Source organism: Oryzias latipes, chromosome 9 (genome assembly GCF_002234675.1).
Source record: "Oryzias latipes chromosome 9, ASM223467v1".
Taxonomy (NCBI): domain Eukaryota; kingdom Metazoa; phylum Chordata; class Actinopteri; order Beloniformes; family Adrianichthyidae; genus Oryzias; species Oryzias latipes.
The window spans coordinates 18743722-18770203 of record NC_019867.2 but is presented as its reverse complement, the minus strand read 5'-3'; the positions used below and the strand labels follow the sequence as shown (position 1 = coordinate 18770203).

Genomic DNA, 26482 nt, shown 5'->3' with positions numbered 1-26482 from the left:
TTTTAGGAAACATCATTGAATCCATAATTACAGATGTTTTACCCCAATGCATTTTGTACAAGGAGAGACAAAAACAGGAAGTGACTTGAAATAACTTGAAAACTTGCAGTAAGGGAAAAACAGACTAGTGAAACTGCAAAAAAGTTCTTCAAAATGAGGTTTAAGTGAGAGGTGAAAGAAACCACCTATTAAAGCATTTGATGGATTATTTTGCGCTTTTACGCGGGTGACATTTATAAAAGTTGGAAGTGAAATGAAGACATATCTGTGAACATAATATAAATAGGTTTTGTGATAAACATTCAAGAGGAAGGATTAGTGATTTTTCAACACATTTCCAAAGTTGAATTGAATTGAAATGGTTCATTTCAAGCAATCAAATAGGAATAATACATAAAAACAATACAATCATCAGTTATAGATTCGTACCACAACTAATCAAACTTTGGATAATTAATCATATAAATAAATATTGCTTGAAAGGGAGTGGAAGGAAGCGAACTTATATAAACCCACCCCTGTTCTACCGTAACCATTTTATAACATGATTTATCATTATCCGGTTAAGTGGCCATCTTTTTTCTGTCTTGGTTTGTGTTCGTAAAGCATTAGCGCCATCTAGTGGTTAATGTGGTCATAGCAACCTGAGTTTTCTTGCAGCTTTTAAAAAAAAATGATAATATAACAACTGAAAATGTTGAAACATTCGTCTTTTACTTTTGGTACCTCTGTTTTTTAATGAACCAGTTATTCTGTAATTTACACGTCTTGAATTTTTTGCATGAAAGAAGTCTTTGGTATCACAACGTTAGTAAAAACAAACACGTTTTTTACTCAAGAGAGAAGCTAAAAATAATTCATGTATTGTTCATCGTTTAGAGTACACTTCTATGAACTCAAGTAACAAGCTCTGTGGGACCAGCTGTCATAAACTATACAGCGACAGACATCAAGACTCATGATCAAGACTCATGAGGTTGGAATGAAAAAGTAGGTCAAGGTCTTTCTGTAATTGCAAAATCATTTAAGCAGGCTAATGCAACAAAAATCCCTTTGGGTTTGAACAAAAATAGTCTCTGAGAAGATGAAAGAATTATGTTTTTGCTGATATGTGTGCAGAAAAAGGAGCTGCAGTGATGTCCAAATCCTCTAAGCAGGTCCATTATGTGCACTACTTGTGTTGTACTTATTATTGTTATTTATTCTTTGAATATTTCCTATTTGTAACAATAACTTTAACATAACACAACTTGCCTTAAATCAAGTTAGAACATATTATTTTTTGTTTTCAACTTAAATATTTCCCTAAAGTTAGGATAAAAACATACGTTTAAACCATATTACAAAACATTTTGCACAAATTATTCCTGTCACTAAATCCCAATCATACATGAAAACATGAACCATGACACAAACTCAAACAAAAAAACTAAGATTTGTTTTTATAAAAACAAATTTAGCAAATTGGTCATGCTGAAAAATATTAATAAATAAATATTACATTTGCAATTAAAACTCGAATACTGCTGCTAACTAAACTGTTTATTTCTGTCGTTCAGTCGCCAGGTCAGATTATTTTTTCATTGCCGTTGGAGGTTAAGGGATTAACTGGGATTCGCCTGATCCCAGATCTGTGATTTGCACCGCAGCGATTTGCGTTTGATGTCCGTGTTCTCGCGACATTCCGCGAAGTTTCCGGTGTTGTGTATGTTCCTGGAAACATGGCGGCCAGCTTCCGCGGCCGTCCTATCCGGAGTCTTCGGATGCGAGGTAAGCGTGAAAAACTCAGCTCATAATTTGTTGGAATGGCAGCGTATTGCAATAAGAGCACGTCTCCCACAAAACATAGCATTGAATTTGTCCTTCAGCGTTTCCGTTGCGTTTGTTTTTGTCAGGGCGGAATGACAGCGGGGAGGAGAACGTACCGCTGGATCTGAGTAGAGGTAAGCAGAGGCTCATCATTCTAAAAGCTATTATTGCTCAAAATGGATTATGGTTGACTTTATGCACAAAATATACGAACCTCTAAATGAACCACGAGATTGCCACGTGGATGCATTTTTAATTAAACGTTTTATTTGTTGTTGTTTTGTTCAAAAATCTTCCTTTGTGGCTATAAACAGGCGAGAGGGAGCTAACTAGCTAGCTGATTTAGCGTTAGCTGGCTGCCACAGCTAACCAGTCATGACGATGCGCTGTTGTTTTGGTAGGCGTGAGTGGGCTGCAGAGCCTGCTATTTAGCGAGACAGCCATTAGAGTTGCATTAATACACGAGGCTCCGCTGGCTGTCAGAAACCCTGAGCTTAAGCCGGTTTGCTGAGCAATGCACATACGGGCTTTTTTTTTTTTATTCACAGCTCAGCCGAGTTAAATTTGCTCATCTAGCAACAGCACTGTCTGCTTGTTTGTTTACACCAACCAGCGGCTGTTTTCTTTGTTTGGAACCTTTTGCGGCTGCTAGGCACACTTGACTCACGATAAAAGCACGATCAACGAGTTCTGATGGAAACATTTCGGTCCTAAATTAGGAAAACGATTACGAACATAGTTTGTGTTTTTTGTCAGCTTAGGTTTTTATATAAAACGTATCTTACTGGAACAAACTCAACCATTGATGGGGGGTATTCCAGAAAGTAGGTTATGCTATTTACCACGATAAGTTTGAGGCTAAGGAAGCGGATAGCCTCAGCTTTTGGTTCCAAAAACAGTGGTATGTTTCAGGGTATGTGAAGTTGCTATAGCAACTCATGCTCTGAACATAACCTGGTCTGGAGCAGGTTTAGTTGAAGGTTAGTTGGTTTCAGAGAGGTGAAGGAGCATGCAGTGTCCATTTGAAGATGATTTAGTGGATGAAGAAGCTCAGATAATACTTTTTCCACCATGAGAGGGTGATAAGACCACGTATGGATGTTGGAAAGATGAACTTTTTTACATTAATCTAACTTAATTATTTGCTTCAGTTAAGATACATTCTTTTTGTTACATGAGCTTAAAAAGAACACTAAGTTATCAGACAGTTATTTTACTTTAATTCAAATTAATTCAATTAAGTAGGTGTAACTTTGGTGCTGCTGTTAGATCGGCGCTGCAAGGAATTGTGGGATACCATTCCCTTTGCCTGTCTGGACGGATTTGGGTTTAAGTGTGGGTTTTTGACCAAATGTGTTTAGTTGTTTATCTGTTTTACTGTGTATTTCCGAGTTATTTGTCCTGTTGTGTTTAATTCTTTCTGCACCATGAGTGAGAGGGAGGGAGAGAATGATGAGGTTATTTAGCACCCCTACTGCTCAGTGTTGTAATGTCAAAGTCAGAGAAAGGATAAATGACTTTAAGTTTTGTGTTGTGAATCTATATTGTTTCATTCATTTTAATGTTATAAAAATGAGAATATCTACAGGCTCAAATGTAGACATATGAGAGTTCAAGAAATACAATAAATTAAGATGGAAAGACATTTAATTGAATTGGAGTAATATGACATTTAGTTAGAAAAATATGTAAATTTGAGATTTCAGCCAGAGTTCAGGGTTAAAGTCAGGGTAGTTTAAACATGCTTCCTGGATTACCCCCCAGGAACGTTTATAATGCAATAACACCACTGTTTCTTAAACGATTGATCGATTTTTGCTTCACGGATAAGAAGCTAAAGTTTAAGGTATATTTATACACCAGTGCTTGTTTGCCTTTTTGCTTTTGATACTTTTATCTTAGCATCATATAGGAAATCTTCTTAAATGTCAACCTCAGTTAAACCATTTTCGTGGTATTCTATTGTTTTGTTTTGTAGCTGTACGGATTTTTCCCCCTTTGTATTTGAAGTTCTAAATCTTGTTAAAATATCAGTTTTTTTTATGGAGAGATAATATAAGACAATTTAAAACATAATCTGGGATTAGGATGGTCTATTTACGTGTTTGTGAAATGGATTTCTTCATTGATTGGTATATCTGACATTAGTTTCTACAGATATTAGATGTCTACATATGAAATAACCTCGCAAGTGTTTTAATATTTTATCAAATAATTAACATTAGATGAATTGTTGGAAAGCAAAGTCTAACTTGCTCGACTTTGCTTTTTGCTATAAAGGTCTAGTTTTGACTGCATAAACGTAAAACTAGTAAACTAATTGATAGCCCTTTCCTTTTCTCCTGTAACCACAGAGCTATTTTGTCCACTGAAATGGTCTTTTTGTTTCCCTCTAGAACCATCAGAAAACTTCCGGGAAATTCTTCAAAATGTGGCTAAACCACACGGAGTTAGCAACATGCGAAAACTGGGCCACCTGAACAACTTCATAAAGGTAAGAATGCTGCAGCATTTTTTTGCTCCACATGCAGCTTTTTAAGGAAGATGACTGTAGATATATTGAATGACTGATCAACTACTCTTCCTCTGAAATGTAGCTGCTGACCTGCTGAGGTTTATACCACAGTTTAGATTAAAAAAAAAAAAAAGCTCTGGGGATAGAAATGCATCATAAGCTTCTATTCAACTAGAATAACCTGCTGGCTATAAAACTAAAATAATATATATATTTTTTTACTGTAAACCCTAACTTGTTTCTCAATTTGTTTTCCTATTCCTCAGTATGTTTGGATTATGTTTAATATTTGTTGCAAAAGTGAAGATTCTCCTAAACTTATCTGACTCCGGTGGCAAAATTGTTAAAGAGATGGAGACAGTTTTAGGTCCATCTAAATTGGAACAAGATCAGGGATTTCAGAGCACCTCTGAAGAGACTTTAGAAAGGCTCAGACCAACCTTTAATAGCACAATGTTTTAACAAGCAGTTGAGTTTCACCTCCATCTATCCCCGCAAAAAAAGTATATATCACCTTTGACACACTAAAAAACGATTTTTGCAGCTAATTTCCTGCCCGGAGGTAAGAAGACTTGATCTCTGAAGCACTGCCTTTCGCTCCTTGTGGGCGTCGCCCATTTCAGGACGTCAACCTATAGCTGGCCTCGGCGGCGTATCTGCGTTTCGCCCAAAAAACAAACATCATCCAAACTTTTGTAGAGATGGTTGTGCATATTGTGGAGTCTTAAAAAAATGCTTTGCCGATGACCGCTAGCTACGTGGAGAAAGTGTGTGTGTGTGTTAGCGTGGGGGGGTTGCTGGCTGCGCAGACTTCCTGGAAGAGGATGTTCTCACTTTTTGACATCGCAATGTGAGAATCCCCTGGTTTTCGGGGACTGGGAGAGGGTGGTGCTCAGAGCACAGGTTTTTGCAGGAATGATTAGAAATGCTTGAATGGAACCAAATACCGCTTTGAGGGTTTTTTTCGGGATGAATTAATTTTTTAATATGCTTAAAAGCTCAAAAAGTTAGTTTTTTATGATACAGGCAATTTAAAAACTATTTCTATTATTAGTGATGCAAAAATCAATGGAAATGTGATTAGTTCTAATAGCACTATATCTTTTGTCGTACTCGTTTATATTTAAAGCGAGACTTGGGTCCCAAGAGGTAAATCCAAAAGTGAAATGTTCTGTGTTCAATAATCTGAATTCTTGTTCAAATCTGAACAGGGGTTAACAGCAAGTTCCCTGTGTGTGTATATGTACACATTTATTAGAGCACCGTCCGTCGCTTTGATGCCTTATAAGGGTTCCAGGATAGCAAGGGTGACTTAATCCCCCATGGAGGTGGTCACATGCTTCCATCTCTTCTCCTTCCACCCGCTTGGGCTCTAGTATTCAAACTGTTTTGAAACAACACCACTGGCCCTCTAAGCTATCACACACCACCCTCGTCCTCCTCCTCCTCCTCCTCAGCTATGTGCTTATATTTGAGAGTTGATTTAAAGCAACTATCTGTGTATTTTCCTGTGACACACTCAGCTGTGATGGAGTAGCAGTTCTATTGTGTGAGTCTCCTCGAAGTATCTGAAGGAAGGGAGAGACGGATTAGCACTGAAATGGCAGCATCCTCTGCTCAAAGATCCAATTACTTCACACATGCTGTGTTACAGACTGTTATTAGCGACGGGCTGTCTGCTCACTCCCACTGTCTGTGTGGGCTTCTGATGAAGGATAGAGGACCTGTTCAGTAGACACTAATAAAGGATAAAGCTGGCCATCACATCCAGATTCCTCAAATGATTTGATTGAGATTCATAAATCTGTGAGTCAGTTAAATGGACTTATTGTTATTGTTTTATTGGGTACATTTCCTTTTCAAAACCAGTTTTGTTTGTTCTTGAAAATATGTTTACACTACATTTGTGATTGACACTGTATCTTATTTAAAAATATTCAGGAATCCTATGAAGCCTAACAGAAAGGCAGTAGCTTTATGTTTAATTTGTGACTAGATATCTTAAATGGGTTTGATATTATCTATGTATATTTTTTGTTTTTTCAAGTTGATTGCTTGAAGAAACCATTTCAATTTCAAAAGGTAAATTATTCTATGGATTTCATTTTTTTAATGGTGCATCTTGTAGCGTAAAGATGCTTGTTCAACTGGAGCTGAGCTATGATGCGAGGGTTTTAACAGAACTTAAATAAATAATTGCAGACTTCCCTTTGCAACATTAATACATTGTATTCATACACAACAATTGTGGTTTGATGATATCTACCCTGCCTCTGCTGCTGGTTTTGCTTTCAGTATTACAGACCCACATCTGCCTCCAGCTAAGCGGCATCACCTGCCCCAAACAGGACAGCATGTCAGAGAAATTCAATGAAAACCACTGTTTACTTTTGGAGCCACATGCAAAACTGGTTTTAAAGTCACTACTCTTTTTATTTTATTTTTTGTGTTGAAAAATAAGATGAAAGTGCTTGAAAACTCATGTTTGTGTTGTCCATTTAAGAATGAACAAAATAACCTTTGTTGTTGTTTTTGTAAACTCTTCATTTGTAGCTCCTGTGCAGTGTTGGTCACCATGAGGAGCAATTTGGGTTTACATACGAAGAAATCATCATTTGGTTAGTATGATCACCTAAAAATGGCAAATTGAAACTCTTCTTTCTTAAAGAAGCAGAACTTTACCTTATTCTGTAATGCTAGGTGTCTTTTTTTTCTTATGTTTAAGTAATTTCTTGTATTTCCTTTCAATGTCTAGTCTGCGACTGGCTTTGCTGAATGAAGCAAAGGAAGTGCGTGCTGCGGGTTTGCGAGCACTTCGTTACCTCATTAGAGACACATGTGTGCTTCAAAAGGTCCTCAGACTACAGGTGGATTATTTGATATCCAGGTAAGAAGTGTTCTCATTCTTGGGAGAATAGATGTTCTGAATCATTTGATACAGCGAGGCAAAAAAGTATTTAATCATCCACCAAGTGTTCAAGTTCTCGCACTTAAAAAGACGAGAGAGGCCTGCAATTTTCTTCATAGGTACACTTAAACTATGAGAGACATAGAAGGAAATCCCATTGTCGGATCTTTAAATAATTTATTTGTAAATTATGGTGGAAAATAACTATTTGATCAATAAAAATGGTCAACTCAGTACTGTGTTGTGTACCCTTTGTTGGCCATGACAGCAGTCAAACGTTTTCTGTAAGTCTGCACAAGGTTTTCACAAACTGTGATGTTTAAGGGCTGTTGCTGAGCAACACAGACTTTCAATTCCCTCCAAATATTTCCTATGTGGTTTAGATCTGGAGACTGGCTAGGCCACTCCATGACCTTGGAATGGATCTTACGAAGCCACTCCTTCGTTAGCCGGGTAGTGTGTTTGAGATTGTTGTCATGCTTAAAGACCCAGCCACGTTTCATCTTCACTGTCTTTGCGGATGGAATGAGGTTTTCTCTCAAAATCTGACGATACATGGCCCCATTCTTTTGCACGGATCAATCATCCTGGTCTCTCTGCTGAAAAAAACAGCTCCAAACCATGATGTTTCCACCCACATGCTTTACAGGGGGCACTGTAGGATTTGAGTCCCTGGCAGCATTACTGATGGTAGCCTTTGTTACTTTGGTCCCAGCTCTCTGCAGGTCATTCACTAGGTCCCCTTGTGGTTCTGGGATTTTTGCCCACCGTCCTTGTGATCATTATGGACCCACGGGGTGAGATCTTGCAGGGAGCCTCAGATGGAGGGAGATAATCATTGGTCTTGTGTGTCTTCCATTTCCCAATAATTTAGCCCACAGTAGTTTTTTTCACACCAAGCTGCTTACCAATTGCATATTCAGTCTTTTTAGCCTGGTTCAGGTCAACAATTTTGTTTCTGGTGTCCTTAGACAGCTCCTTGGTCTTGGCCATAGTGGAGTTGGGAGTGTGACTGTTTGAGGTTGTGGACAGGTGTCTTTTGTATAGATAACAAGTTCCAAAAGGTGCCATTAATACAGGTAATGAGTGGAGGACAGAGGATCTTCTCACAGAAGGAGTTACATGTCTGAACAGACAGTGATCTTGTTTGTTTGTAGGTAGCGATGGGAATACAAGCCCCATGAAGCTTTCCTAGGGGTTCATGTAATTGTGCCGGAAAGATGAACCAACCAATCAGGGCTTTGAAACCACTCAGAACAGGGGCCTCTGGTGTTGGACTGGACGTATATCATATGCTTCAACTAAGCTCCTTGTAACACTTCAATGTGGAAATGATGATACAAAAACGTAATGATATAAAAAAAATGATGATGATGATGATAAAAAAAAACAATGTAAAACATCACGAGTTACGTTTTCCTGTGAGAAGTGCTTGACACAGCAAAACACACATCACATGAAAAAATAAACGCAAAGCAAAAAAAAAATAATTGTGAGACATTGGTCTTGAACCCAGGATCTCTGGATGCAGAGACTATTCCACTGAGCTATATCTACTACTATAGTGACTCCCTGCCATCATATATTCCTAGAAGAATTTTCTGTATAAATAACGTTCATAGTGTATTGCCTTATTAGGAGAAACAGAGTTAAAACGATCCTGAGCCACAGTACGTTTTTTCGTTGTTTTTTTTTACTACCATGGCAAAGTGCAATGAACTCACGCTGATTCCAATACAGGGGAAATAATAGAACTTGTCGGGAAACGTTCGGGATTCATTTGTATTTATAGAAAATCGCGCGCCCAACTGTTCAAACACAAGTGACATCTGAACCGTGGTTCGACCAAACGATGCATTTGGCGCTTCATACGTCATCAACCACGTGATCTGCGCTAGTTGACACACGCCCCGATAAATTGTGTCGAACCACTCTGTTTCATGAAGGTGAAACAGGCGCCGGAGCGTCCGTGTCAAACGGGTCTTCCCTATTTGTAGGTGACCAAAGAGTTATTTTTCATCATAATTTGCAAATAAATCCTTAAAAAATCAGACACTGTGATTTTTCTGGATTTTCTGTCTCTCATAGTTTAGGTGTACATATGATGAAATTTACAGGCCTCTCTCGTCTTTTTAAGTGGGAGAACTTGCACAATTGGTGGCTGATTAAAAACTTTTTTGCCCCACTGTATGTATATTTTTTTAGTTATGTGCTCTCTTCGGCAGACATTTCAAAATACAGGATGGTAAACAGGACTGCTTTTTGGACTAATGTTTGTCTGTTTCAGATGCATTGATATCCAACAGAGCAATGAGGGGGAGAGAACTCAGGCTCTGCGTCTGGTTCGCAAGGTAACTGTTTTCATTTGCTTTTTTTGTTGCTGCTGGAATTTGCCTTTCTCTTGGTTTATTACCTAAAAAAAGAGTCACTGGTTCAGCAGCATTAGCCTTGGACTGTCTGTAGAAATCTGCATGTGAGGTTATTTATAGTTCCGTTGGTTAGTTTACTGTAAACGATCCTCACTCACACAAAAAGGGAAACATGCACACATGCACAGACAGGATGTGATCTTTTTCAGGAAGAATTCATAGCATGTAACTTAATCCTTGGACTCATGTTTTAACCTGCGGTTTTTACAAAACAAAGCTACTTTTCAAAATAAAAGAATGTTGTTCTGTCTCTGTTCCATACAGTTTAACCCTCTAACAGTTATTTCATATAAACAATATAATATTGAAAAAATCTTCAGTTTGTGTCTAATTAAAAATAATAATTTGACAATTAATGTCGAATATCAACAATTATTTATGACATCACTTGACAGAACTGTCTGAGAAATACCAAAGATTTCAGAAATGTAAAGTGTTTTTCCCCTTAACATTCAGTATGCATTCACCAATTATTTTAATTAGTAGTTAGATTTTTAATACCATTGTTTTATCTAAATGAGAAGAAGACACATGTTGTTTGTGGAGACCTCCATGATGTTTTTCTTTTCTCCCCACCTCTGTAGATTATCAGCGTCAATGCGATGCTGTTCCCCACTTCCATCACAAACTCTCTAATAGCCATTGGCACAGATGGACTACAGGAGAGAGACAGAATGGTCCGTGCTGCTATCGCCATTGTGTGCGAGCTGGGTAAGTGTCTGGTTTTGAGCTGGAGAAACAAAACATGAATGATCAGCTCCAAAAACAGTTTTCCTGTGGAAGCAATATTAAAAAAGAAATTTTAAAAAAATAATAATAATTGAAATGAGTGACAAAAATGCAAATCTGAGACCAATTTTCAAAAGTGAAGTACGACAAACAAATCCTCTAAACTGTATTTCCTACGTTATTTGAAAACAACTGAAATTTTCTTTTTTTCTGTGCAATTTTGCACATTTCTCTTGTTTTTTTAACAGCACATTGTGTTCTGCACCTTGATCTGGTTTAAACCTTGTCAAACAATCTTTAGGCCATGTCTCCTCTGCAGAATGCGTTCGGTTTGCCACATTTCCATACATTTTCAAATACAATCATATCTGTGTTTTCGTTCTAAAAAACTGGACTTATTTTTCTACGAAGGTTTCAACATCGAGAGTTTAAACAAGAGAGAAAACTGAAATTGTTCCTGTCTGTTTAACAAAAGTGTATAAAGTGTGTTGTGAGGGGTTTTACAGCCTAAAAACGTCTATAATCCTACTTCACAAATTTCACCTATGGCTGGTTAATTTTAGAACGTAACCCCCGCAAGATATATATATATATATATATATATATATATATATATATATATATATATATATATATATATATATATATATATATATATATATATATATATATATATATATATATATATATATATATATATATACACATCTCCTTCACCATGACCCCTCTTCAAATGAGAAAGCTCCGCATAATGTTTCATGTTAGCAAAAACAACACATGTACACACTTGGATAACGACAGCTCATGTCTGCATCATATCAACACAAAGAGCCATAAAGTGCATGTCGGCATTACATTCTATTCTCTCTTTATAAATATTGGTGTCATGGTAATGACAAAAACACTTAGGTAGTCTGTACAGACCAGAACGAACAGTCTTAAAGACAGACCACAGTAATGTGGGAACCAATGCCATTTTGAATGTGCAGATTTCCTTTCATGGTAAACAGTGTTTAGAAAGTGGATTTAGATGCATGACATGTAAAAGTGACATAAAGGGGGCAGCCTGATCCTAATAATTTATAAAAAATGCGACTAAATTTATGGATTTTTAATTTCTTCTTCAGATCAAGAGCCGTTAAAAAGCTAGCTTAGTTAGCTTTTATGCATATGTTTTTAATCAGCCTTTGATATCCCCATTGTAACAACAGCTTTCAAAGATTTTTTTTTAGAAAGCATCGCTCATTGTTTATCTCTAACTTAATTTTAGGCATCTGTTAAAGTGCTCCTTGTGTGTGAAGGAGTGGTCAGTGCTTTTCTTTGAAAATGTTTTTTTTTAACATTCTTGTATTTCTGTGAGGCCTTATCACAAATGGACACATTTGCATCACTGTCCCCCGCTTTTTCAAGAAAAGGTTGCATAAGCTGTACTTAGAAAATGTTCCGTTTAAAGCTCAACGATTACTTGTCTTACAGCAAGTGAAACGGTGAGCTTTAGAAAGGGGAACACAGGTTTTGCGGTTTCTTCAGCTGGTAATGCTCTTGCATGCAGTCTTAAAGTAGCACCATGAAATAAATCACTGCTGTTATTTCAATGTTTGTGGCAGGCTCATCAAACATGAGAGGAATCTTTCTTCAAGATGTCGGCATAATGTTGTCATTTGTGTCTTCGTAGCCTTGAAGAACCCGGAGGTGGTCGCCAAACGTGGAGGTCTCAGCACGATTTTAAAAAGTGTGATCGACTGTCAGCTTAGTCGCATCAATGAAGCACTGATCACCACCATCCTCCATCTGCTCAACCACCCGTGTACCCGGCAGTATGTCCGCACGGACGTTGAGCTTGAGGTACGCCGGAATTCGCAGACCCAAGTTTCTTCTCGTCCAAGTTGTGAGAATTGTGAAGTCTGTTTGGTTTGCATTCACGTTTGGTTCTCTGTCCCGTCTTGCAGCAAATCCTTGCACCTTTCACCGACTTTCACTATCGGCACAATGCAGACACAGCTGAAGGGCAAATCAAGTGAGTGTGGGACTCCAGAGACTATCAGTGTTAGAGAGGAAACAAAACGATCAAGTAACGGACATTTTGCTGTGTTGACTGATGCATTCTGTGTTGGAAGAGTCTAGTATTTGTAAAATCTTTATTTGTTGTCAGTGCTGGAAACCCATCATGCTGCTTTGTGTCACATTTTCTTATTATTAGGCTTTTATGAAGCTTTTTCATAGAGAAAATTCATTTAAATTACAACACTTCTTGTCTTAAAAATGTTGTGCTGGTCATAACTTTTTTTATTTCATTTTTTTCAGGGAGGATAGGGAGGCCCGTTTCTTATCGAGCAGAATGGCAATAGTTGCTGCCTTCCGTTCCTGGTCTGGTAAGATCATTTAGCTAATGAAGATCTCATTATTTTAGTAAAAGCTGTGGGCATCTGAGGCTAAAGGTCTTCCTTTTTGTCTTTGTTTTTTCACAGGGATTATTAACCTCTGCAAAGATGAAAACTCTGGGATTCAGTCTTTGATTGGATTACTTTGCATACCAAATATGGAAGTTCGGGTAAATTATTTTTTTCTACGTATTCTAAAATATGAACTTATAGAACACTGGTTTAAAAGCATTTTTAAAAAAATGCTTTTTTTAAAAATACATTTTGGAATCATTTAGGAAACGTTTTTATCTGAAGTGATTTGCAAACTAAGCTCAAAGTAAATCGAAACTAAGTTAGAATTGAATTGAAGACTGTAAGAAAGATTTTTAGCTGTTCTAACAATAATTTTATCAATAATTTAAACTGCAAAACAAACACAATTCACAATATTCATATAGATTTTTACTTTTATTCATATCATTAGAAGTTTATGGACCAAAGTTCAAAGTGAGAAATATTTGTGCATTAAAAGATTCATCATATCTATAGATTATATTAAATATAACATTTACCTATGAAATCATTCATCTTTTTTATAAGAAGTTATATCTCCTGGAATCCACTGTAATAAACAGTTGAAAGTACGGAAATCCTTTTTCTTTGTTGTTTTGTGATGTCTTGGTCTGGATTGCATGTCTTCTAATGCAGATGTTTTTCATCCAACAGAAAGGCCTGTTGGAGGTGTTTTATGAAATATTCAGGCTCCCCATTCCCATTGCAACCCAAGATTTTGCTGAAGCTCTCCAAAGTGTTGGTGAGGACAACATCTCATGTACCCTCAACAAATGTGTTGAAAAATGTGATGACAGTGCTCCCTCGCTATGTCGCGGTTCACCTTTCACGGTCTCGCTGTTTCATAGATTTCTTTTCAGTGCAATTTTACATAATTTGTTTTAACATTGCACTGTGTTCTGCATCCTGATTGGCTGTTATCCTTTTTATTCAATCTCCTCCATGTTGTGTCTCCTGTACAGATACGTATATCTATCCACATAAATCTTGGATCGCCGTCAGATCTTTGTTTTCATTCAATAGAAATTGACTCATTCTTCTGCGAAGCTTTGATCTTTGAGAGCTTAAACAAGACAAAAGTGGGAAAGTGTTTATTTCTGTCTAAGGAAAGTGTATAGCATTAATAGAGAGGGAATTTATAGCCTTAAAACATATATAATTCTACTTTGCAGGTTTAACCTATGGTGGGATATTTTTAGAATTTTAGAAGTCCTGTGATAAATCAGGGAATACTGGATTGATGGGTAGGCACATAATAGTTCCACTTGCAAAACCTTTTTCAGGCAGCTGAAATTTAGACCACAGTAGCATTAACTTATTTCATTTTTCCTTAGGGAATACTTAAAAAAATGTTTTTTTGGCTAGATTTTTAAGCCTTTTCTTTTGTTACGTCACCAATAACTTGATTTAATCTACCTCTAACCAATCCTACATGGGGTTCTAAGATTTTTCAAGTTGCGACCCTCTTGTTACTTATAAAACAGATTAATTTGTGATTTTTGTGATTCATTTTAAGCTAAACTTTCAGTAAAATTATGTGCCCCCCCCCCCCCCCCCCCACATTTCAATTGACCTATTAATGGAGCTCCTGTATAAAAATGTACACGAATGTAAAAATGCAAAAATGTGGTTGAAATTAAGTAAAACAAAACAAAAGAAACCTATTAAATTAGAGATCAGACTTTGAGTGCCTGGACACCCAGATGCAGTGTGGACATGTTTTTATGATGGTGAAAGAAGCCATACTTCCACAGTTTTTATACACCAAAAGTGTGAGCCCCTCTTAGAGCCTGGGTTAGGTCATGTCCACGCCGTCCTAAGTTCAAATCATTTTGTTGTTTTTGCTCTACAGACCCTGCCAGGTTCCAGGACACCTGGAGACTGTCTGATGGGTTTGTTGCTGCTGAAGCTAAAGTCGTCCTTCTTCATCGGGCCCGCTCAAGGTGACTCATAATAGCCAATAACATAGCAACTGTTTCACTTTGAATGCTTACATGATATTCATTTTTTCTTTTATTAGGCCTGATCTGATGGACAACTACCTGGCGTTTGTTCTTTCAGCCTTCATCAGCAGCGGGCTGTTGGAGGTGAGCCACATTGTTTTTATTTACTTATGAGCTCCGTCTTTATTTTTTCGGATGCATCGAGCTAAATTGTAAATTGTTGTATGACAGTGCAGTATTGCATTAAACTTTGGCTGTGAGTGCTTACGGTGATGACGCTTCTGTTTTGGAACATTTTGCTGGTGTAGGGCTTGGTGGAAGTGGTGACCAGCAGTGATGACCAGCTTTCTATCAGAGCCACCATCCTCCTTGGAGATCTTCTACATATGGTAATAAAAAACTAAACAAAATCTTAAACATTTTAGAAAGCTGGATTGAAATCATTTGTCCTACTAAAGAGCATTGGTGTCATTTCTTCTGACAGTGCGTCTCTGATTTCCTTGTCTCTGCTTCTGTGTGGTTTAGGCAAACACCATTCTCCCTCACTCCCACAGTCACCACCTTCACTGCCTCCCAACTCTCATCAACATGGCGGCCTCGTTTGACATCCCCCAAGAGAAACGACTGTGAGTCCAGTCTGTCCCAAGGCTTCTGTTCCTCCTCATGAGAAAACTGTCATCACTACAAACACAACTATGTCCGAAAATATTTACACACAAAACATTCAAGTGTTGCCCGATCTACTTATAATCAGTGCTGATGGGTTACATCCAAATTAAATGGACTACTAAAAATGTTTGTGTTAATAAATGTATATAAATATTTTTAAAGTAGTACTGTAACATGTAAAGTTTGTTTAAAAATTCATCCATCAAATAATTTAGAAAAGTAATCTAGAAATATGTCTAAATCCAAGGTCAGTGCAGTGAAATTAGATTGTCTTGTCTGGAAGGGTTGTCTAAAGAAAGCTTTTATATCCTTAAAAATGACAAAAATTAATTTCACATCCAGAGAGACTTTTGTCAGGCTTTAAGAGAAGCTAAGGTGGACATAACAGAACCTTAAAGGTTTATGACACTTCCCACTGAACAGTTCATCTGGACAGATAAGTGGTGTTTGGTTGTCGTCTGATGTGGTGCCGTGTTTAACTGTCGAATCACAAACTGCTTTCGTTAAGGGATGCAGGCAATGCATAGAATCGTTTAAACTGTTAACCGTCGTAAAAACGGGAGAGAAAATTTGATGATGGACCAGGACAGTTGAGCTCTAAAGGAAATCTACAGATCGCCCTAAAGTTTCTATCATTTCTACTTTACATTCATTTCTAACATGAGCAAACAATGCAAGTTTTTGTGTCTGAGCTGTGTTTATTTAAACTAGTGCTGCAGTTTTCACATTTTTTTATCAATTCATAAGATCATCTCTTTTCTTTTCTTTTGTTTGTGTTCCAGTCGTGCGAGTGCAGCAGTGAACAATCTGAAGCGCTTTCACGAGTGGAAGAAGAAAGGTTTGAAGCCGTACAGTCTTTACCTGGATCACATCATTCGCAAGTCCGTGTTGACGCACAACCGCAGAGATTCCCACTCACGAGTCCAAAAAGACATCTATGTGATAAAGGTAAGCTTCCTTCAGAAGTATTTTCCACGCATATTATCAGGCTTTGCATGTACAAGTTGTGCTTTTCCTAAAAAAGCAAAGTGTGGACACCATCCATCCATCCATCCATCCATCCATCCATCCATCCAATTCCATATACATGCTGCAGTGAATGAGAGTTATTACATTTTTAAAATTACGTCTTTTCTGTTTAAATAGAAAGAAAATCAGTGTCTCCTTTTATTTTTTTAGTTTAGTTATACAGAACGCACTTCATTGATGCTTTCTTTCAGTTTCCAGATCTATGTTGCACAAAAAGAAAGCAATATCACAGCCATTTTCAAATACTAAGCTTCGTTGATTTTCCTTTTGCTTGCTGTCAAATCAAGTTTGGCTTTCTTCTGATTTTCAGGACGCAGAAGAAGCACTGATGCTGAACCTGAGAGACAGTCAGATTCTCAACCACAAGCAGAACCTGGAGTGGAACTGGCTGCTTATAGCCACCATCCTTAAAGTCAGGCATTTCACATGCAAAACAGATTAATGGCTTTCCACCCTTTTCTAAAGTTCTTCTTCTCTTTCAGTGGCCAAATGTTAACCTTAGGAACAACAAAGATGAACAGATGCACAAGTATGACGACACAGTTCTTTTGAATGCTTAAAAACTCTGTTAAATGTTACTCTGACATCTGAAATAATTTTTTTTTTTGCTGCAGGTTTGTTCGAAGGCTGCTGTATTTTTATAAACCCAGTAGTAAATTGTACGCAGGGTTAGCATTGGACCACCCAAATGCTCGACAGCTCACTGTGGTTGGCTGTCAGTTTGTGGAGTTCCTCTTGGACTCAGATGAGGTTAGATCAAGTAGCACAAACATGTAAATAAATCATTCGTCATTTGATTCCTCATCAGCTCTTTATCGTTCTTATTTTCCTCCCTGCTGTCACAGGACGGTCAGGGTTACCTGGAGGATCTAGTACGAGACATGGTGTCATGGCTGTCCTCCTGTTCGGGACTGAAGCCCGACCGCTGTTTGCAGAGCAACGGCTTACTCACCACACTAAGCCAGCACTACTTCCTCTTCCTTGGGACTCTCTCTCCTCACCCACAGGGAGTCAAACTACTAGAGAAATGTGGCCTGTTTCAATGGTGAGAGATTTGGTTTCTAGGAGCTTTCCAAAGCTAACGGAGTCTGACGAAAGTCTGGGGCATTAAACAAACATTTTTCTTTCATTAAAAGGGGGGCACCAGCAGTTTTGTTTTCTACATGTGTAAAGCATGCTGGCAACAACATAATTAATTAGTCTGCATTTTTGTTATTTGCAGCCTGCTGAATTTGTGCTCCATAAAGAACCAGGATGCTCTGCTAAAGCTCGCTGTAACCACATTGGACTACAGCCGAGACGGTCTGGCCAGAGTGATCCTCTCTAAGGTCCTCACTGCAGCTACTGACGTAAGACAACCCCGAATGTATGCATAGCCTTTCAATGAAATACTAGGGGATCATTTTGTAAAAAGAAATCATTAATGAATAAAGATATAGCTCTATGTTAAAGTGTAAAAAAACTTTCTTTGAATTTCAGAGTTAAGAGGCATAAGATAATCTGATATTTCTGAATGTTCAGAATTAATGGATGTTCTTTCTGTCTGACCTAGCAGACGTGCAGGCTGTATGCCACCAAGCACCTGCGTGTCCTCCTGCGCGCGGGCGTGGAGTTCTTCAGCAGCTGGGGCATGGAGCTGCTGGTCACGCAGCTTCACGACCACAGCAAGGTGGTTTCCATAGAGGCTCTGGACATACTGGACGAGGCGTGTGAGGACAAGGTGACTGAAACTGTGCTTGGCTTAGATCAGTGGTCCCCAACCTTTCTGTCACCGCGGACCGGTACAACGCAAGACACGTTTACCGCGGACCGTTGGGGGGGGTTGAGGTGCAACGCAAGGCACGTTTACCGCTGCCTGTTAAAGGCACATTTCCCTTTTTTAGCGGGTGCAAGGTCCTCTTCTGTCCCTTCATTGGACCGTTTCCCCTTGTCAAAGCAACTTTCTAAAGAAGTTTGTTTTTTGCTCATTTTGGTTGTTTGGGTTTAATTTTGGCGGGGTGTATCACGTGATGTTTGGTGTCGCGACTTTGACGTGCATTAAGTGTGACGGATGTAACAGAGAAAATCCGGTCACTTTTCAAAATAAAACGTTTTTTTCGGGAAAAAAAACAATAAAATGGAAATTATTTTTTCTTTCTGTGCGTCCCGGTGCCAAAATTTGGGGGACCACTGGCTTAGATGATTCACAAAACAGAAGGCGTTTGTGTCATTTCAATTAACAGTTTCTCCTTCAGCCAAATAAAGTTTTTTTTTTTTCCCATTTGCTAGTCAACACAGAAATAATGTTAAGAACAGATTTTGGATCAAGCTGACTTGTTTGACCGTCTGCTGTTTCACAGGCCAACCTTCATGCTTTGATCCAGCTGAAGCCCGCTGTGTCCCACCTGGGAGACAAAGGTCTCTTGCTGCTCCTCAGGTGGGTTTTCTGGGTGGACTTACCACGTGCTTTTCCATGTAAAAATTGCTTTTCTCCAGCTTCCTTCCTCAGTCCATAAAACACTTTTTAAAAGTAAGTTTATGCCTCTGACTTCCTTTTTGGGGAGAACAACAGGTGGGGTTGCTGTCGACAGCAACACCCTGGAAATAGTGTGTGCATTAACAAAATCAAAATCATGTGATTTTGTTCACCTCAACATACTGGCAGGATAGCTTTGTTGTAAGTGAGTTACACTCTTCGAGTAAACTGCTCAAGATGTCTTGAAATTATATTCTAAGCCTATTTCAGGAATTGTTGCATAAAAAGTTATTTCCGTTGGTTTTGGTGAACCATGTTTGCTGGTGAAATCTAAAACCTTAACCAAGTTTTGATTTTTTTTCTTAATTTGCTGAAGGGAATTAATGTGTTCTTACGCCCACGTTTTATGGAAAGTTGTTTGGAAAACGACTGATGACACATTGTGCTGACAGAAGATCATCACTTTTGAACAACAAAAATGTGAAATAATATCCTATGTTCCTTGAAGACCCACTCTGAGGAAAATCCTGTTTTGGCAGTTTTTACTTGTTGTTCTGGCCTTTTCTTGTCCATTGCCAAAATGAAAGTTACATTTTATTTTGCAGGTTCCTGTCCATTCCCAAAGGTTTCTCCTACCTCAACGAGAGGGGTTATGTCAGCAAACAGCTGGATAAATGGCAGAAGGTATTGGGAGAATTAAAAAAAAAGAATAAATCAAAAGAAAAAGAAATGTAAATGCACCAAATAAAAATTCTTCAAAATAGGCATTCTTAAATGACTTTAGTTAAGAAGAGATATCGATAATTGTTGGAGTTTGACTAGTCTCTATGGGATTGCAGGAGTACAACCTTAAGTATGTGGACTTGATAGAGGAGCAGCTCAATGAAGCACTGACAACTTACCGCAAACCTGTCGATGGAGACAACTATGTTAGACGCAGCAACCAAAGGTGGGACGATGGATTTCTTTAGAGTCTAATCAGATGCAGTGCTTCTCTGGTTTTTACTTTGATTCTTTGAATCCATCTGCAGGTTACAAAGACCAAATGTCTATCTGCCTGTGCACTTGTACGGTCAGCTTGTCCATGATAAGACGGGCTGTCATCTGTTAGAGGCCCAGGTAGGGCGTCTTATTTCTCAGCTTGAATTTTTCTTTTCTTTTTTTTTTTTTTTTGTTAGTTGTCCGATTTGACGGTTTTGTTGTTGTTGTGTGCAGAATGTGGTTCCAGACCTCAGCTACACAATCCGCTCCCCGATGCTGGACACCTGGGAAGGAATTAAACAGCTGAAAGCGTCTCTCTGGGCTCTGGTTAATAAAGCTACTGATTGAAGTTACTCTTAGAAATGTAAAAGTGTCCTTTTTTTTCTGATGGTTTCTCTTTTTGTGGTACAGGGTAACATTGGCTCTTCAAACTGGGGCTTGAATCTCCTGCAGGAGGAGAATGTCATTCCTGATATCCTGGTGCTGGCGCAGCACTGTGAGGTTTTGTCAGTGCGAGGGTAAGCTTTGTTCTTTCCTTTAGACTAACACCTGATTTACACCGGCCCGTCTACGGTGCGTCTCCCTTCCGCTGTCTTTGGGAGTCCGTCTCGTGACCGTCAGTCATTGTCTCAGTTGAATTTCCGGTCTGTCCCCCCTCAACCCCGGCTTCTGGAGGAGTTGGTTTGTTCTGCTACCACAGTATATAGTAGTTCATTCCGCTTTCTTTGCTTGTTGTGTCATAAATTATGTTCTTTTTGTACTTCCAATATTACATCGGCCATAACAAAAATGGACGACAGTGTAGTCCGCCGCGGTATTGTGCGTTATCGTGGGGGCACGTCATCTATATATAATATAAAACATTTTTATTGTGAAAATACAACAGAAGTTTCTATTTTGAAACTCTGACCTGTTTCCCGTTTCTCAGACTTTTTGCTTTGAAATTGAAGCGTCAACGTACTGCATAAAGTTTGCATTGCGGAGGCATGGACGTCAGACGCAGACCCGGTGGAACCGATGTTAACTTTCCGATTGATATATGAACGTTCTGTTCTTTTGAGTCAAAGCAACGCAATGAAGATGCAATGCAACAGAAATGCACCCCAGACGGACCAGTGTAAATTTGGGATTAGATGCCGCTGACAGAGAGCCACAGCTGCATCCTTACATTTGTCTTCCATCCACAGTACTTGTATTTATGTGCTCGGAGTGATTTCCAAGACCAAGCAGGGCTGCGAGGTGCTGAAGCAGTACGGTTGGGATGCGGTCAGACACAGTCGCAGGACACTGTGGCCCGTCACTCCAGACGAGGTTGACACGCAGCTGATTTCTGAGCTTTCATCTGTTCCGAGCACGCTCAGTCTGAACTCTGAGTCCACCAGTTCGCGCCACAATAGCGAGAGTGAGTCTCAGCCAAGTACGTGGGACAAACTCTTTAGTGTTTTGTGTTCATGAGTAACCCTATGGATGGCTGTATTGTGAGAATTGTTGCAGTCAGGCTGGATTCTTCAGGTGTTTGTTGAGGTTTAAAGCTGACTTCTTTCTCGTGCTCTCAGACATGTACATCCCGGATGATGACAAGTGTGATTCTCTGGACCTGTCGGATGAGCCCTGTCTGTATTTTCACTCCAAACCAATCAAGGATCGCAGCCCTTTTACGATCCTGGCTTCCACGCGCTTCGTTCGCCCCCGATTCCTCAACTCTCTGTCCCTCCCCAGCAAGAAACCCAGATCCACCAGTGACCCAAAGACCCTGTCAGGCTCTCGCACCCCAATGGAGCTCATGACAGGCAGCATGAGGCGGACTAGGACAGTGACAGAACCTTCAGCCTACAGTCCAAACCAGGGAGACGGCTTCTCGTCTGTGTTTAATGGCAGAGCAATGCCAAAGAGTCCAACGGTTAGTCTGGAGACGTCTTTTGTTGGGACCAAAGGGGACTCTGAGGAGCATCTTGTGGCCAACAGGCTGGCAAGAGGAGGATGCTCTGGCCTCGGACTCGGTGGTCTTGTTGGACACGGACCGGTGGAGCCCCACAGCCGAGAAAAGGAGCAGAGCAGCCGAGAGCGTTTAGCAGGAGATGGCAGCTCTTCTTCTAGTGCCGGCAATGTTGTCGGGGGAGGAGGGGGTGGTGGGGGCACTCAATTCAAAAGCCGCAGCCAGAGCTTTAACACGGACACCACAACAAGCGGCATCAGCTCCATGAGCTCCAGCCCCTCACGGGAGACCGTTGGAAACCCCGAGCATCCGGAGCCGGAGCCCGACTCCTCTGACTGCGTGAGCCTCAACACCGTCGTCTCTGCCAAGACGGTCAAAACCATCTCCTCCCTGTCCCCCCAGCCACAGACCAACCACATGTCCACCTCATACAAGTCCTCCAACGTCTCCCTGGTACCCCCGGGCTCCTCGCACACTCTGCCCCGCCGGGCCCAGTCTCTCAAATCTCCCTCGGTGACCACCATCAAGAGCCTGGCTGACTGCAGCTTCATGTACACCAGCCCTAGAGATGCGCTGGGCTACGCCACACTGAAGAGGCTGCAGCAGCAGAGGATACACCCGTCTTTGTCCCACAGTGAGGCGCTGGCCTCACCTGCTAAGGATGTGCTCTTCACCGACACGATCACCATGAAAACCGGCAGCCTGGACTCCAGATTAACACCTCGCAGGTCAGTCATCCCTACAGACACAGTCTGAGATCCCTGATTGTAATATTTTTCTCTTGCCTTTCTTTTTGTAAATGACTAATGTTCTTCAGCATCATGAGAAAGGTCAACTCTTCTTAATGATTTCTGCCTCACTTCCCACTGGAGCTTAAGCGTGACTTCATAGAGTTCTGGTTTCTGTTTCGGACCCAGCTGGTATTGAAGTGTTTTGCTGTTTCTATCAGGATATCAGATAGGAGGCGCACCTGTCCAGAACCCACCACCATAAGTCCGTACCGCAGGCTGTCCAGAACACTTGTACCGCGGTGGGTGGACCTACACAGTGTCCTCCTCAGTAGAGTCTTCGTGCTGACTGCTTCTCTAGAGTAGTTTCAGCTCCATGCCTACTGCTGTGCCGTTGCTTTAACCTGTAGTATGATCAACTCTGAGAAAATGAGTTTTTATTTTTTGTTGATCCCAGCTGTCCCACCTGCAGATCTGAAAAGATGGATAAGTTCCGCATATAGTTGTGACTAGTATTAGCTGTGATCTTTAGTTGTGAGTGAAGAAACCTCAGCCTTGTTCAGTTTTCCTGTGGCAACCCATTGTGGGCTTTTGCAAAATAAAGAAAATGTTTTGACACTTTTTCTCAACTTTGATGGAACAAATTTCTCTGTTTTTGACTTTAGTTTAGTTGACTTTGATCAAACATGTTTTAACTTACTCCCCTGTGTTCCTGCTCCATCCCAGCCTCTCGCCCCAGATCCTCTCACGCACCTCTCCGCTCGCCCTCCCTAGGTTCCTGAAAGCTCTGAGCTTCGCTTCTTTAGACAAAGAGGAACTTCTCAGCCCCATCAACCAAAGCACTCTGCAGCGCTGCTCTTCAGTGCGCTCTATGGTCTCCAGTGTCACCTTTGGGTGTAACGATGATTATATCGGCCTTGCGCTGCCAATGAACATCAACGATATTTTCCACATCCGGGACGCAGCCTACTTCCAGCAAAGGGTCAGCCCACCGTCAGAGGAGAGGAAGCGCTTCCTTTTTGGAGATGGAGACGGTAACAGTTACTTCATACCGATTTGACAGATTTGTGAGGATAACATTGTAGATCTTTATTTTAAGGGTGTGTTTGTGACCATTTCTGTAGGGGATCGACCTGCTCTCCCACTGCTGAAGCAGCAGTTTAGCATCTCCGAGTTGATCGTGTGCCGAGGTGACACCCAGAACCACATGGTGGGTGCAGAGGAGACGGGCCTGCAGGAGCACACTGAAGAAAACTGCCTCTATTGTGTGGGTTCCATCGTCCTCGGTTACCCCACACAGCCACAGATCAACAGCACCCACCCTCGGACAGGTGAGGTGCCAAACTTGACACAAATGGGTTTTGACCTTAGTGCAGAATTCAAAAAGGCTTTTTTTCTTTTTTCTTTTACCAGATTATGTGGACTTCCAATCATGGGGAGGTCAGAGTGGTCATCGCTTGGAGGTGATGCCTCAGTCGAAGTTCTCTGGGGTGTCTGGCTGCAGTGATGCTGCTGTGTCACAGGGCTCCATGTCCAGCACTCCCACAGCCAATGACATTGTCATCGGTAAGAGTGATAATTCTAACAGGACCTTCATCACAGTTTTCTGTAGTTTGAAGCTAAAGTGTGCTCTTATAGTATGTTCATGTAGAAATACGGTCAAAAGCATACACACTTGGTCTAAAATATCACTGAAACAAACATTTTTACACAATCACAATTGTCGAATCAATTCAAAACCATAAACTGTCTGTTTCTAGGTGGAAAGGCGATATCAGAGGACGGCCCTGCCTCTAGAGTATTGCTGAGGAAGGAGGTGCTTCGCCTCATCATCAACCTCAGCTCCTCAGTTGGAACCAAAGGCCATGAAACTGGACTTCTGACGTGAGACTTATTCTCCTCTTTCAGCTATAATATGAAAAGAACCCTCTCAAGTTTTTCGGCTCTTGTTGTCTCTTCTAAATGGATTTTTGTGCAGTTTTGCATCGTTGACGTTGGTCTTCAAGGAATGTCTCCTCTGTCCTCAGAATTAAAGAGAAGTTTCCGTATGCTTTCGACGACATTTGCCTCTACTCCGAGGTCTCACATCTCTTGTCCCACTGTATGTTCCGCCTGACCTCAAGACGTTTCATACAAGAACTCTTCCAGGATGTGCAATTTATGCCAGTAAGTGATTGAACACCTTTTTTTTTCTGAAATAAAATCACATTTTATTTAAAGCACACTGATTTTATTCTGTTTTTCTGTCTCTTAGATGTACGAGGAAGCAGAGGCAATCTTGACAAAACTACCAAAACCTGGTGAGGAGGATCTAAACCCTCCTGCAGAATCTTGATCCTTCTGCTTGTGCCCCTTTGTGTTTCTTGCACAGCTGCAGTCCAATCTCCTTACAAACATGGATGGACTGCAAAACTTAAAGCTCCTTGCACAGGAGGTTGTTTGGTGTGCTTCTGTTGCCTAAAACAGAGTAACATGGCCAAGGAAAAGGAGGACGCACTCATCACTCAAGTTCCCTCCAGCACATTTGAGCTGGAAACAAAAAATGCCAGTATCTGGAAACAACTGTAACACACCTAACACTGTTTAGACTCCTTTTTAAAAAACAAAACAACAACAAAAAAACAGCAAGAAGCAGTTTATCCAATACTGTTTTCACTTGAATTGCCAATCTTGAGGAGTACTCAAAAGTACACCAACATTCTGCTAAAGGACAAGCTCAATAGACAACTCAAGTTATGTTCAGAAATCACTTTAAGGTGAAGCATTTTCTCTGTATTGCTTTTAAAATTAGCATGTTGTCACGTCGACCTGCGATTTATTCTGACCTTGCATCACACTACACAGAATCTTGTTTTTAAAAACCTAACTGCGCTAGGTCGCGTCCTCATTCTGACTTCTGATCCGTTCCCACCAAATACGTGCTTTCGCCTCTCGCCTCACCCCCAACTACAACCTGTAGCCTCTTGTCAGCACAGACAGCTCATTACCTTTCTATTTCTCCTCTCTCAGACAATCAAACATCTCTAGTATTGTATTTTCTAAAGCATTATATCTACCACTTTTACTCAGTACATAATGAGAGTAGCATGTAATCTAATGCTAGTTTATTCCATCCACCACTGTTTTACTAGGACCTTTAATATGTTTTTTTTTCTGCCATTCAGATTTTAGCGAGCTTCACAGAAATGTAGGTTTTCAAGAATGCTCTGTTTTTTAAGTTATTTGTAAAATAATTACAGATCCAGAACCAAACCTCTCAGATATTTCCTGCATCTGCTCTTCACAATGCCTTCTGACCCGTGTGCTTCACCTCTACTGCATGTTCAACAAGCATGGCAAAGTTGTAAAGTCACCTTAATGTATTTCTTGCTTGTGAAACCTTTTTTTTTTTCTTTTTAAACAAAAAAATTGGTTGCCATTGCATTCTGCCATACATTTTAGAAATATGATGAGCCCTGGATCTTTTTTCCCCAATCCAGTATGACACTTTGTGATTGGGTGGGAAGGAGGACAAAGGAGGAGAAGGTGCGATGTAGTGCAGTGTGACGACTGAAAGATAATGTAAAGGGTTTCCAGGGAAACTTGGTTCTCTGTTTCCATTGGCTTGTTTTTGCTCTAATGCTGCTACAAAAAAAAGGACTCGTAGAGAGATGATTCATAGATCAGCTGAGTGACCTCAGATCCGATCTATTTATTATATGTCTGTACCATAGTGAGCTCAACCAGAGAAGAAAAAAAATATTTATATTTTTCCTCAAGACTGTATTATAATTTAAGACTTTTTTTTTTGCCTGATTCGTGGTTTCCCTTGTATAATGTGTACAGTATGTTTTCGGGGGTGTTGATGACCTAAAGAAACATACAATCCTATCAAAGGGATGCATTGTTAATAAAACAAAATTTGAAATACCCAGAA

At 40.0% G+C, this 26482-nt stretch overlaps 1 protein-coding gene across 4 annotated transcripts; it reads left to right on the top strand.

The window, feature by feature from the left end:
• The first annotated feature begins 1703 nt into the window (after positions 1-1703).
• Positions 1704-26482, top strand: rictor (RPTOR independent companion of MTOR complex 2). 4 transcript variants are annotated; one of them, XM_011479387.3, is made up of 38 exons: positions 1704-1770; positions 1896-1943; positions 4206-4303; positions 6878-6942; positions 7080-7211; positions 9520-9583; positions 10246-10372; positions 12066-12235; positions 12340-12407; positions 12695-12762; positions 12859-12941; positions 13480-13567; positions 14678-14768; positions 14846-14912; positions 15077-15157; positions 15294-15394; positions 16220-16385; positions 16777-16878; positions 16949-16995; positions 17081-17216; positions 17312-17511; positions 17689-17815; positions 18022-18186; positions 18806-18882; positions 19527-19605; positions 19761-19870; positions 19953-20040; positions 20137-20229; positions 20314-20420; positions 21090-21304; positions 21459-22566; positions 22788-22868; positions 23293-23600; positions 23691-23897; positions 23980-24132; positions 24327-24450; positions 24594-24732; positions 24821-26482. In XM_011479387.3, the coding sequence occupies exons 1-38, from the start codon at positions 1722-1724 to the stop codon at positions 24899-24901; spliced, it is 5313 nt and encodes a 1770-aa protein (XP_011477689.1). In that variant the 5' UTR covers positions 1704-1721; the 3' UTR covers positions 24902-26482. The 4 variants fall into 4 exon arrangements, with proteins under 4 accessions (XP_011477689.1, XP_011477688.1, XP_011477692.1 ...); XM_011479386.3 differs by having other exon boundaries at positions 21090-21319; XM_011479390.3 differs by lacking the exon at positions 22788-22868 and having other exon boundaries at positions 21090-21319; positions 23341-23600.

Excerpts from the sequence above, each read along its gene's own strand:
- rictor (XM_011479386.3), top strand. The coding sequence starts at position 1,722 with ATGGCGGCCAGCTTCCGCGGCCGTCCTATCCGGAGTCTTCGGATGCGA. Across the intron at positions 6,943-7,079 it reads TACGAAGAAATCATCATTTG|TCTGCGACTGGCTTTGCTGA; the intron begins GTTAGTATGATC and ends TTCAATGTCTAG. Across the intron at positions 21,320-21,458 it reads CGAGAGTGAGTCTCAGCCAA|ACATGTACATCCCGGATGAT; the intron begins GTACGTGGGACA and ends TCGTGCTCTCAG.